Source organism: Rhinatrema bivittatum, chromosome 10 (genome assembly GCF_901001135.1).
Source record: "Rhinatrema bivittatum chromosome 10, aRhiBiv1.1, whole genome shotgun sequence".
NCBI lineage: Eukaryota > Metazoa > Chordata > Amphibia > Gymnophiona > Rhinatrematidae > Rhinatrema > Rhinatrema bivittatum.
The window spans coordinates 26,273,781-26,287,104 of record NC_042624.1 but is presented as its reverse complement, the minus strand read 5'-3'; the positions used below and the strand labels follow the sequence as shown (position 1 = coordinate 26,287,104).

General features: G+C 46.6%; 1 protein-coding gene across 8 annotated transcripts in view; it reads right to left on the bottom strand.

Moving 5' to 3' along the window:
• The window catches only part of PRRC2C (proline rich coiled-coil 2C), a 419,385-nt gene that overhangs the window by 307,426 nt on the left and 98,635 nt on the right, over positions 1-13,324 (bottom strand). For all 8 annotated transcript variants that reach the window (XM_029618671.1, XM_029618666.1, XM_029618669.1 and 5 more), the window contains one exon: positions 12,371-12,636. In XM_029618671.1, the coding sequence (XP_029474531.1) occupies positions 12,371-12,636 (266 nt within the window). The remainder of the gene's footprint in view (positions 1-12,370; positions 12,637-13,324) is intronic.

Sequence of the window (13,324 nt, the reverse complement as noted above, 5' to 3'; positions counted from 1 at the left end):
GCAAACTGGCTAAAAGACATGAAACAGATAGTAGGATTAAATGGACAATTTTCTCAGTGGAAGGGAGTGGGCAGTGGAGTACCTCAGGGATCTGTATTGGGACCCTTACTTTTCAATATATTTATAAATGATCTGGAAAGAAATACGACAAGTGAGGTAATCAAATTTGCAGATGATACAAAATTGTTCAGAGTAGTTAAATCACAAGCAGATTGTGATAAATTGCTGGAAGACCTTCTGAGACTGGAAAATTGGGCATCCAAATGGCAGATGAAATTTAATGTGGATAAGTGCAAGGTGATGCACATAGGGAAAAATAACCCATGCTATAGTTACACAATGTTAGGTTCCATATTAGGTGCTTCAACCCAAGAAAGATCTAGGCGTCGTAGTGGATAACACATTGAAATCGTCTGTTCATTGTGCTGCAGCAGTCAAAAAAGCAAACAGAATGTTGGGAATTATTAGAAAGGGAATGGTGAATAAAACAGAAAATGTCATATTGCCTCTGTATCGCTTCATGATGAGACCGCACCTTGAATACTGTGTACAATTCTGGTCGCCACAACTCAAAAAAGATATAATTGCGATGGAGAAGGTACAGAGAAGGGCTACCAAAATGATAAGGGGAATGGATCAGCTCCCCTAAGAGGAAAGACTAAAGAGGTTAGGACTTTTCAGCTTAGAGAAGAGATGGCTGAGGGGGGATATGATAGAGGTGTTTAAAATCATGAGAGGTCTAGAACTGGTAGATGTGAATCGGTTATTTACTCTTTTGGATAATAGAAAGACTAGGGGGCACTCCATGAAGTTAGCATGTGGCACATTTAAAGCTAATCGGAGAAAGTTCTTTTTTACTCAACGCACAATTAAACTCTGGAATTTGTTGCCAGAAGATGTGGTTAGTGTAGTTAGTATAGCTGTGTTTAAAAAAGGATTGGATAAGTTCTTGGAGAAGTCCATTACCTGCTATTAATTAAGTTGACTTAGAAAATAGCCACTGCTATTACTAGCAACAGTAACAGGGAATAGACTTAGTTTTTGGGTACTTGCCAGGTTCTTATGGCCTGGATTGGCCACTGTTGGAAACAGGATGCTGGGCTTGATGGACCCTTGGTCTGACCCAGTATGGCATGTTCTTATGTAACAGAGACCGATCTTCGTGAAAAGTCAGTCCCTGTGTGGAGGTTGGCACAGAGGGCTCCCCGCCAGGAGTCTTTGCATGTCTGCTTACCATGGGCCATGACCAATCCGGGGCCGCCAGTAGAACTAGTCCCCTGTGGTGTTCTATGTTGCATATGGTCTTGCCCAGTAGTGGCCACTGGGGGGGAGGAGCGTACAGTAAGTCCTCCTCTGGTCAGGTCTGGACGAGGGCGTCTGTCCCTTGGGAGTGCGCATCTCATCTTCGCTGAAGACCCTGGGGACTCTGGCATTGAGAGAGGTGGCCAGAAGGTCCATGGCTGGAAGACCCCAGTGATTTACTATCCGTTGGAAAGCTCTGTTTGACTGTGCCCATTCCCCTGTGTCCAGGCTTTCTCTACTGAGGAAATCCGCTGAGATTGTGTCTTTCCCTGCGATGTGGGCGGCCGAAATCCTTACTAGATTTACCTCTGCCTATGCCATGAGAGGGTCTATTTCCAGAGACACTTGCTGGCTTCTGGTTTCTCCCTGGCGGTTGATGTAGGCAACAGTTGTAGCGTTGTCCGACATTACTCGGATCACTTGCCCCTGGAGCCTGTGGCTGAATCGCAGGCACACTAGTCTGACTGCTTGAGCTTCCAGGTGGTTTATGTTCCATCCCGCCTCTTCCTTGTTCCATTGTCCCTGGGCCATCAGTTCCTGACAGTGAGCTCCCCACACTCGTAGGCTCGCGTCTGTGGTGAGCATGATCCAGTTCGGTGGGGATAGGCTTACTCCCCTGCTCAGGTGGTCTTCCTGTAGCCACCACTGAAGTTGAGAAAGTACCTCTGCTGGGAGTTGGAGGCGAGTTGAGTAGTCCTGGGACAGTGGGTTCCAGCATGACAGTAAGAAGCACTGGAGAGTTCGCATGTGAGCCCTTGACCACGGAATGACCTCCAGGGTTGATGCCATGAGCCCAAGGATTTGAAGATAGTCCCAAATCTTGGGACATGTACTGGTCATCAATCGTCTTAATTGTTCCAGCTTCCTCCTCAAGGGAGGAAGACCTTGTTCTGTTTGGTGTCGAAACAAGCTCCCAGGTACTCTAGAGACTGAGGGGGCTGTAAACTGCTCTTGGCCGTGTTCACTACCCAACCGAGTTCCTGCAATAGGTTCTTGACTCTGCTGGTAACCTGTTGGCTCTCTTCTGAAGATTTCGCCCTGATCAGCCAGTCGTCCAAGTAAGGGTGTACCAAGATCCCTTCCTTCCTCAGTGTTGCCGCCACGACCATAATTTTGGAGAATGTTCTGGGGGCGGTTGCTAGTCCGAAGTGTAGCGTTCAGAACTGGTAATGGTGTCCCAGTACCGCAAAGGGCAGAAGTATAGTAACCACAGTTGACGGTTGAAGTTCTTGAGGTCCAGGATGGGGACGATAAAATAGATGGAATAACGCCCCTTATTTTATTGGAGCATAGTAACAGGAGTTATCGCTTTCAGACTGGGTAGTCTTGTCAAAGTGGCTTCCACTGCCAGTCACTTGGAGTGGGAGTGGCAGGGTGATATCAAATTTGTCCCGAGGGATGCTGCAGAACTCCAGAGAGTAACCTTCTTGAATGATATTTAGTACCCATTTGTCTGATGTGATCTCGATCCATCATTGGTAGAAGAGGGAAAGTCGACCCCCTATTTCCTCTTCCTGTGGATGGGTCGGCCCATTCTTATTGGGGAGCGCGACTGGAGCCTGCTCCGGGCTTGTTCCTCTCTTGGTTTGTCGGTTCCGAAAGGGCTGGGGATCTTCCCGAGGGATGAAGTGCCTAGAACTGCGAGTACCTGTGGGAGCGAAAGTGCGGAGAGCCTCTGTCCCTAGTTTTTCTGGGAGAGGGGTGCTGGGATCTTTTACTCCTGGTCCTCTGATAATCGAGGCCCTGGAGACTCGCCCCACTTGATGGCTTACTTCTCCAATTCGCTCCTGACTAAGAGAGATCCCTTAAAGGGCATTCTTGTGAGATTCGCTTTAGAGGTCGTGTCAGCAGACCAATTCTGCTACCATAATTGTCTTCTGGCCGCCAGTATAGAGGCTACTCCTCTGGCTGAGGTACGCACCAGATCTGAGCTTGCGTCCGTCAGGAAGGCTGCTGCAGGTTCAATCGTTTCACCGGTATATGTTCCAGAGCTATTTGCCTCACTCGAGAGGAGCAAGCAGGAACGTGCCACCAGTGCGCAGCAGGAAGCAATCTGCAGTGTCACTGCAGTTGCGTCAAAGGCCTGCTTAAGAATGGATTCAATCGTCTATCCTGAGTATCCTTCAGTGCAGCCTCTCCCCTCAATGGGAATGGTTGTTCGCTTGAGATGGCTCAGACCATGGCATCCAATTTCAGGAAATGCAGGTATTCCTTGTTTGCTGGTTCCAGAGGGTACAAAGGCTTCCAGGGCTCGAGCACCTTTAAAGCTGGCCTCTGGAGCATCCCACGCCAGGTCAATCAGTTCCTGGATGGCTTCCATCATTTAGAAGTAGCAAGAGGCCTTCCGAAAAGTCACCAAGATGGGGTTCTTCTTTGGTTCTGCCATAGGGTCTGTGCCTGGGATAGCCAGGGAAATAAGGGCTGGTAATTCATCCCTGTGGAAGAAGTGAAGCATGGTTCTGTATGGTTCCAGGCCTGGAGGGATTTCTCCTTCTTCCAGAGATCCACCATCATCATCTGAGGAGTCCAGGTCCCTGTCAGGGAATTCTTGGTTAAGCGAGGCATGTCTCGAGGCATCTGAGCAGGGCCAGGAGGATCTTGTGCTTCCGGCAGAGGTTGAACCCGAGTCGCAGTTGGGGCTGATTGTGCCTGAACGAAGACTTTCAGCCCCTGGAAAAATTCTAACGAAGGTGCCAGAGTCCATGTTAGTCCCAGGGTGGAGTCTGAGTAGGGGACTCTGAGGTGCCCTCTTGTGGAGAAGCCATTTCGGAGCTGCATAGATTCGGGGTGCTATCATATGTAGTAGTTCTGGACCCATCCTCAGATAGTGAGGGACCAGTCTTTGGTCCCCCCTGGGCTTCCTCACAATGACGACACAGGCAGGACTCGGCTGTGTGGCTCTGATGTGGCAGGCTGTGCAAAGAGAGTGCCTTCTGGGCTTCTTGGACGCCGGTGCCATTGTCTGTGTATAGGCGCACAGGTAACGTGCTGCAATATGCGCGCAGTTATGCGTGAGCACAATGCGAGCGTGTAGTTTTAGGCGCAGCTGTGCGTGTAGCTGTGCACGGGGTTGTGCGCATGTCTACGTTGGAGGCCCAGAAGTTGGGCGCATTGACCGTACCGCCGGTTGGGAAGGGAAGATGGCGCCAGCACCCCCCCGAGGGTCTCCACGTGTTCGGACCCCTGTACCGGACCGGGGCCTAGCCCAACCAAGGCTGCTCAACCCAATTGGTGCTCCCTTTTACCTTGCCGGATGAAATACAAAATTGGTACGGCACTCTAAGTCCCAGAGACCAGAGAACTTAATTTAAGGTTTTCAGCTTACCTGGTCTCGGCGCTTACAGATTGCGAGCCATGACTGTCTCCAGCTGTGAGGAGGGAGAGGGCTTTACCTTCACCGCTGCGCTCGGTTGTGCATCCGCTACCTTTCAGCCGCTCTAGGGGCTAAGTCCACACTGGGTTGCCGGCTACCGGACCAAGGCACACCTCTGAGGGATTTGAAATCACCTCAGGAATTCTCAACTGGGGAAGGGACCCTTAAGTATCACCGCAGGAGAGCGGGGCTCGATCTTCCAGGTAAATTTTGTCTTCTTTTGTTGTAGTTTCTTAACACTGTGCTAGTGTGTGGGATAGTGTCCACATATGCTAGGAGACAGAGATACTGAGGATCTGAGGTCACTGCAGGGGTATATCTAGGGTGACATCAGCTTTGAAATCTGACTCAGTCTCCCATCTGCTAGCAGAAGAGCACATAACCCACTGGCCCTGAATTCCATCTGGCTACACGCCAGGAAATGAAGCATTAGAGCATTCTCTCAGGGGCAATAACTGGAATTTAATTTCCTAATAAAAAACTTTAGTAGGATTAGTTTCTTCAAATGATTCCCATAACACTGGTACAGATCTAGTATCTTCGATTACTTCATCATTAACTGCTGGTAAATCAACTTTATCAACGAACTATCCTACGTTAGCTAAATCTAAAGGATGGTTTACACATTCAGATTCCCTCCATGAGATCACATTTTTACAATGCTAAAAAGTTCAAGGAGATGATTAATGGTGGAATTAATCCCGAATGAAAAAAAAAAAAAAAGGTGCATTTGGCCTCATTTGTTTGATGCCTGTACATATTAATTTTGGATAGATTTGCCTATCATGCTCCAACCAGCTCTTATGCCAGCAACATTCCAGCTGACGCACATTACATTTTAACTGTACCAGATTTGGGGTAAACAATGGAGCTTTATATGATCTTTTGGATAATACCTCTTTTTTGGAGGCAATCACTTCTAGAGCAGAAATAAGTGATGAATCCAATGAGTGGTTGCATTCGAAACATTGTCAAGAGGATATCTCAAAGCCTTGGTAGGAAAACACTAAGCACTCTGGTTTCAAATCTACTTTACTTCTTAATGACACACATTGAAACATCTTTCTTAGGTCATTGCTTAGTCAATTTCAATTGAAGATGAATTAAAAAATAGTCTGACCAAGGGACTGGTATAAAATTCAATAAAGCATTAGAAAATAAAGAAAAATTTGGTTGGATATAGATCAGGTCTAGCGAGTGGCCAAACTTATGAGTTACCTAAGTGACTATATGTTGCCACCCTAAAGCTTTCATGATGGATAAGAAAATTTGGGAACTGTCCGAGGGAGAAGAGGCATCTACGTAAATATTAAAATCTTCTAGAATTAGGAGTTTGTTAAAATCAGCATTAAATGAGGATAAAATATTGGCAATAGCTGTACTAATATTCACTGGGGGGGGAGCGCAAAGATTAAACAAATTCCTCAAGTCTTCATTAGTTATAGCTAATACTTCTAAATTGTAGCGAAAACAGACATTTGAAGTGTTTCCTTACTCAGATTCAAGAGTTCTCCATTCTATTTCAGGGAACGATTGAGATAAAAAAAATAGATCTGGTAACCATCTAAAGAGAGCTTGTTTAGAAGTACAACATCAGTATCTAGTAGCCATGCTTCAGTTAGACGAACTACATTAGGAGCATGCTTCATGATAAAATCAATAGGGACTTTTCTCCTAATAGACTGGACACTGATCAAGAACAAGGAAAGAAGGTTGGGGAAAGGAACAGATAAATTATTACACAATTCAACAAATGACAATATACATGTTGACCTTTCATGTGCATTCTTTCCTAAACCAGCATATTTTCCCTTACCCCAAACTGTAGGAATAGGTTCACCCTCCAGCATTTTTCAGAATTACTAACTCAATTTCCAATAAAGCACACAAAGAGGCAGGCTCCTTTTGCATGCAGCCTTGACTTATGTTTGGTGCTCTGATGACCTCAGCAGTGGGAGAAGCTTCAGCCATAACCAGCGAAAGGAGGCAAGATAGGTCAGGTAAGGCAAAAGGTTCCTCAATGGAAGGAGGAGCTCTCAGTTTCAAGCAGAACAGTTAGTGCAGCTAGTGAAGTTAGTGATAGTGACGGCGCCCGCAAGGCCAATAGCGCTTTTGCGCTCACCAACGATGATCACATCAAGGGCACCAAATTACGCTGCACCTAGAGCTTTGACAGCGCTTGACTGAATCTTGATCAATTTGACAGTATATAGCGCCACCCCCAGCACTACAGCCCAGCGGCACCGATAGAGACCCTGGTGCCTGAAGGCTTTGATGGACCAGCGGTACCAGGGATGCCAATGCCATTGACTGTTCCCCTCAGCTCACCTATCTATCCGAGGACGTCAATGCTGCGGAGCTTGATGGCGTCCCTCACTAGTGGCTATGGCTGACAATAGCCTCGCCAGCACTCATTAACACCAATGGTGCACGAATCCAGGCAGGGCCTCCGATGCCCCCTGATCCCAGCGGCTCAGAGCCCCCAAGATCATCGGCATCCATGGTGCCCAATAGCTGTAGGCCAGATATGGGATAGCACAATGCCCCTCAGTGCCCCGTTGGGACACAGTCAAGAAGCCTCAAGGACAGCAGACCACTGCATCTGAATGCCTCAACATACCAGGGTGACTCGAATAAATGGCAGCTATGGTGCTCAATCCGCTCAAGGAAAAATTCTTGACACTCGAGGACTTCAGTGGCACTTGAGGGCTCTCAAGAGCCCCAGTGGTTGACCAAAGCACTCAATGGTGAGCCTAGTGCCTTGTTGTTGGTGCTAGACTTTGTCAAGAGCGGCAATGAAAGGCATCGGCAGCCAACACACCCCAAGGCCTCCATAGTGGCCCCACACCTTGACGGCATCGAGGCCATGTACCATGACGGCATGGAGGGCAGCCACGGCATTGAGGCCATGCACCTTGATGGCACCAACAGCATCGACTTTGAGGGCAGCTCCAATGGCATCAAGGGGGACCATTGGGCTTGATGGAAGACTTAGGTCCTGATAATAGAGGTCAGTGCCGCTACTCCGCCACATTGAGGCCCAAGGTGCCTCAAGTGCATCAAGATTCCATGTCCACAGATGCCTATGGCACAGAAGGCCATTTCGGCATCAGGGGCAGTCATGCACTCTGATGGTATTGAGTGCACTCCAGCACCTTGATAGTGTCAAGGGTGATCATCGTGCTCAATGGTAGCCCTAGTCCCTGATGCGGTCCTGACATCGATGCATCTTTGCGCTGGTCACAGATGTGCAAGAGCAACCATTACCGGGCATGACACCGAAGGTGCAGCAGCAAGCTACTTGCACAGACTCTTGTTCACCCTCTCTCACAAGAGACTGCACTATCATAACCGGTCAGCAGGAGGGGAGGCTATGTCATCCGTGGCTCCTGCCTATGGAGACTAGTTCCTTTGAATGTGGGGAAAATGAGCTCTTCCCACTCCCCCCATAGGAACAATATGGTCCTCATTCTCTAAACTGTCTGAATCTCCACTGATGTTGATCGATCAGTGACATGACATGGAACTCTTGCTCGGGTAGAACTCAGCAAGTCCCCAGGCTCAGCAGCCTACACGGATCACCCATGGAATGTATTCAGTCAGTCCTGCCAGCACCTGACAAAGAAACAAAAACTGAAGTGGACACAGATACTAAATAAAGGATAGTAATACTCTGCCAGTCTGCACAACTACTAAGGCCTACCAATGCGGCTGGCAGATAGAGGAAAGAAAAAAAGGGAAAAGAAATAAAACTACCGTAAGGTAAAGGAAAGAAAACAGCTGCAGCTCTTGAAAAAAAAAATCACTTACAAAAAACCTGTGAGGAGAGAGCAAAGCAGAATATCATGAAACCCACGCCTCCACGGCAAGGGGGGGGGGGGGGGGGGGGAGGGTGTAGAGACCTAGGGACTCTGCCTAGGTGGCAGGGTGATGACTACAGCTGCACATGCTCGATAGGGCATGTTTGAAAGTTCCAGATTCTTTGAGATCAAAGCTCCGTGCCAAGCTCCATCCAATGTCGTCATCCATGAGTGATGACTACAATCCTGCTTGTCCTTAGAGAACTGAGTCTCCCATATGCTTGGGGGATCAGGAATTTATTTTAATTTCGTTTTGATACCAACTTGTCGGACAATCAAGGCGGTTCACAAATACATACAAGATAAAAACCAAAAACATACAGTCAAAATACTATAACGGCAACTTTAACAGTATCTAAAAAAACTTGTCCTCTTACATCTGGTAAACCGGGTTCAATCCATGGGCTTCCAGGAGGAAGAGAAGCTCTTTTAGTAGAAGGTCCTGATGCGGAGAGGCTGCAAAGTGCTTCTTGGTGGGTGATTTGGAGTTATCAAACAAGTGTATCTCCTTCTGATTATGCTAAGGTCACAGGACCAATTGTTTACTGGTAAACTCATCATACCTCCCAACTGGAAGGTTCTCCGGCAGATAGTGTAATCTGGGCAATGCTCTTCCCAATCCAAACAAAGCCCCCAGTTTGGCTGACTACAGGATGTGGCTTTGGGCCCTCTGTTGCCCAAGGCGAAAACAAGAACCCTGCACCGGCCCTTGAAGATATGCTGGAGCGGCAGTGGTATTACCATATCATAATATTAAAAAACGTCATAAGTCAGACCACACTATTTCCTTATCCCACGGCATCGACACTAGCAACTTTACAGATGTAATGGCATCTGAAGGGTTGATAGGAGGCTATGAAAGCCCTGAGCTTACCTCCTTGATATACCTTCCTCCTAAAAGTGCCCAGAGTAGAGCGAGTCCTAAATCTCTAAGTCACCCTCTGGGTGTAACTGATGAAAGACTGATGCAGTAGCAGAAAGGAGAGACCCTATATATTGTAAAACTGGTCCTCCTGCAAGTCAAGCATAATGGCATCCACCATTCTCTTCAAAAAGTTGTCGAAGGAGAGATCCCCTGAAGGAAACATTCTCCTTTCCTGAGGAGAATGGTCAGATTCTAATCACAAGATACATCCATGATTACCCTGCCCAAACTCAACGAGCATGATGGGATAGAAATTGGGATCTTACCCAGCTAGCAGGCAATATCCAGCACACTCAGATACCTATTGAACCTAGCTAGAAAATCTGCATGTTGAGGGAGCTTCCTCCACTAAAGCATTGGAATGATGCATCAGTGCCCTAGCACCAGAAGGGTCTGGACATTAATCTGTATCAACACAGATGCATATGCCCAAGCACAAATATTCTGCTTTTAACTCCAATGCCTCCTGATGCTTTCTGTTCAGCTTCTCCTCGAAACTGCCAATGACAGCACAGACTGGGAAGCAGAAGGGGAAGCCCCATTTTCCTGGACACCAGAGGTGAATTGGATGACTTAGGCTTTAAGAGACTGATGTGAGTTTTGGACTGTCGCGAGAACAAACTCTCCTCCTCACAGGAATGCTTTGGGGCGGGGGGGGTGGGGTGGGGAAAGCAGATTCACGGCTGTTTCCATAATGTCCCCTCTTCTGGCACAGTGCATGAGAACTGTCTCATACCTTTTAATCCTTCCTGGTGCCTGGAAACAAGAGGGAGAGGGGGGAATTGACGCCACCCAAATGTTGATTCCTCATCAATTCCTGATGAAGCTTCTGGGTCCCTTGATGCTGTAATTCTTATTGGCCAGGTTAAGTCTCCCAAATTGTAGGCACTCCCGCCAGGAATAAATATCAGTCATAGCCTCACCTAGACAGCAGCCTAAAATGTTAAGTTCAGCAATCCAAGCAAAGTGTCCACTGATGAAGGGGCATAATAGACCAATTCCGGCTGGGCTAAGGGTACTCACCTAAACCACAGGCGTTTCAAGTTATCAGATTAAAAAAAAAAAAAAAAAGAAGTCAAATAAATTATTTGATGCTGGAGCAAACCCTCCCCCCAACCACAAATCATTGCAGCCCTGGAGCACCAGAAATGGTTTGCCATGTGGCCAACAGAAAATAAGGAAACAAACATGAGTACAGCAACCCCCTGGTCAGTGACTAGATGGCCCTAGATCCCTGCCATAAACTTTTCAGTTTAGAGCAAGAGACCATTCTTATGCAGCAACTCCCCGTGAGGTTGCCTGTGATTGGTAGTCTTAGTCCACTTGGGGGGCTAAGAGTTGGAGTAATATGGTCATTTTGGTTACGCATCCGAGGAATGAGGAGCTATTTTTGGTTTCCCTTGAGTGAGGCCTAGCCACTTCATTTGGTATTTTGTCACTGACGAGATTCCAAGCTGTGCACTCTGTCTGCGAGGATCTGTCTCTTTTTGATAGACTGTGCTAAGATTTTTTTGTCTATTTTCGTGAGGTCTGACTGGTGTATCTTTTTGGAGATGGTCATCCACCAGATCCAGAGGTCAGGGAGGTGAAGATCTGCAAACTACACTTCTAGTCCACAGAAGGAGCTGCAGCGACAGCATCACACCAGAGTGATTGTTTTTGGCTTTTAAGAGTGTTTCTCTTTTTGTGTTGAAGTTTTTTGATCCACCCCCCTCCTCACAGGGAAGCCAACTGGTTTCCTGTTCACATCAGACTTTTCCATCAGAGAAGTCATGACTATAAGAAGTTTGGGAAGAAGGAGCAAGATCTAGGAACCCTCAACAGGATCTCCAAAAAGACCAGGACACAGGCTTGGTGGAAGAGACTGAACATTTGGACGCAGGAAGGATATTTCCAGGATTTAGGGGATCCCCCACCAGTAGAAATTCCCTGGCCCACTGGGACAACATGCACTCAGTAGAGGAGTAATAAGCCAGGACACATGCCCAGAGCAAGAGAGCAGTGTAAACGAAGACAGCTGTAAGTCTCACTTTTTTTTTTTTATTAATTATTGGACCTTTATTTCCTTGTGAAGAAATCAGTAAATGTATTTTTAACACCTACATCTGTGTCCAGCCTGTCCATACAGCCCTGCATCACAAGAGTCATCAGAGATGTAGAGATACTAGAAGAAATTCACTTCAACGCCTGGGCCAAGGTGGTCTGACTTCACCACACACCTTGCGGACAAGCAAGAGGGATCATGAAGACAGCCCCAGAGAATCAAATGTTTATGTACGCCTTTGGAAACAGTAAAATCCATAAAAAAAAAAAAAAAAAGAAGTATGGAACCCTACAAGACAGCTCCCACCAGCTCCAGATAGTTTCATTATGGCAGAGAAACTTTGACCTGCAGACTCCATAGAAAAGATGAGACTAAAAGACCCTGCATGAGCTACAGGGCAGTGGCCAGGGGCAGACACGCTCAAAGCTTCTGGAAACTTTGATATCAAAGTTCAAAGACTGCCATCCTGCTTGTCCTCTGAGAATATGCAGTTCAAAAATCTAATTTATAAGTAAGTAAATAAAAAGTACTAAGGAAAAACCTGCCTCAGTACTCAATGGAGTGTTTTCCTATAGAAAACAGCCAAAAACTACCTCCTTCAGATAAAAGGGACAAATTCTATTAGGCACCACACTATCATGATTAGATAACCCCTTCAGACTGCAGAAGTCACAGGAATCACAGTAAGGGGATACGTAGAACGAGCAAAGCTGCACCAATAAAAATTCTTCATCAAGTACACAGGAGCTAGGAAAATGGATATGATAAAATGGAAATGCAGAATATAAAAAAATAAAACACATTTGGAAGGCCTTTTCTTTTAAAGAGACAAGAGAAGATTATAGGCATAGGACAGGGCAACTTACATTGTTGACGAATGGTGGCATCAGGGCTCTGTGCTGGGCAGTAACACCAGGTAGTGGCTGCTGCTGCCCATTCACCTTGGGAGGAGGCTGCTGTGGAGGGCCAACCGGAAGCCATGCCTCGCGCTTCTCAGGTACTTTGTTCTGCTCTTCAGATCCTGCTGTAGTACTGGTGCCATTCACATTTTCCGGGGTAGAGGGGTTTTCTTCAGATGGAGATGTTCCTGTGCCAAGATTCTTTCCTCCGCCTTCTCTCCAGCTGGCAACATCTGTGTGAAGCAGCAGAGAATAAGCATATACAAACCAATTTTTCCATTAGCTAAAATATGAACTATAATTTTCAAATGAGCTTTCCTTCTTAAGAGCTCCTGTGGTAAATATCATGTGCCAGCCCTACAGGCACCAGTCTGTCAGAGGACTAAGTTTCTCTCATGGAAATGATGAACTCTGGCAGCTGGATGGCGTGAGGGAGGTTCATACAGTTTGGCGAAAACCCGCTAGCTTAGGGCACTATTTCTGATTAGCTTCAGAAGCAGCATCCTTCCCAGTAACTTTGCTAATGGGACCCCTCTAAGGTCAGTGAAGCATGGAACATGGTAATTGTATGATTAAGGAAAAATACAGACAGCAGAAGTGAGAGGTTAAGGAAAAATGCAGACAGATACAAGCAAAACTTTTCCATACCCCCCCAACACACACCAAGACATTACTATGTAAATTTGGTGTTTTCTATCTGTGGATGCTCTGAAGCTTTGGAGTTAGTTACTGGTTAATATTAATTTTAGATACTCAGTTACTGCACAGAAAACATGCAACATGAAGCTAAGATTGTATTCTTTCCCAAACTGATGTCAAGCAATAGGTCAGTTACCGTCTAATGGTATCAACTGAAAATGCCAGTTCAGAAAAGTACAAATTCTAAGCCTAGCATGTCACCTATATATTAAAGGAAGCAGG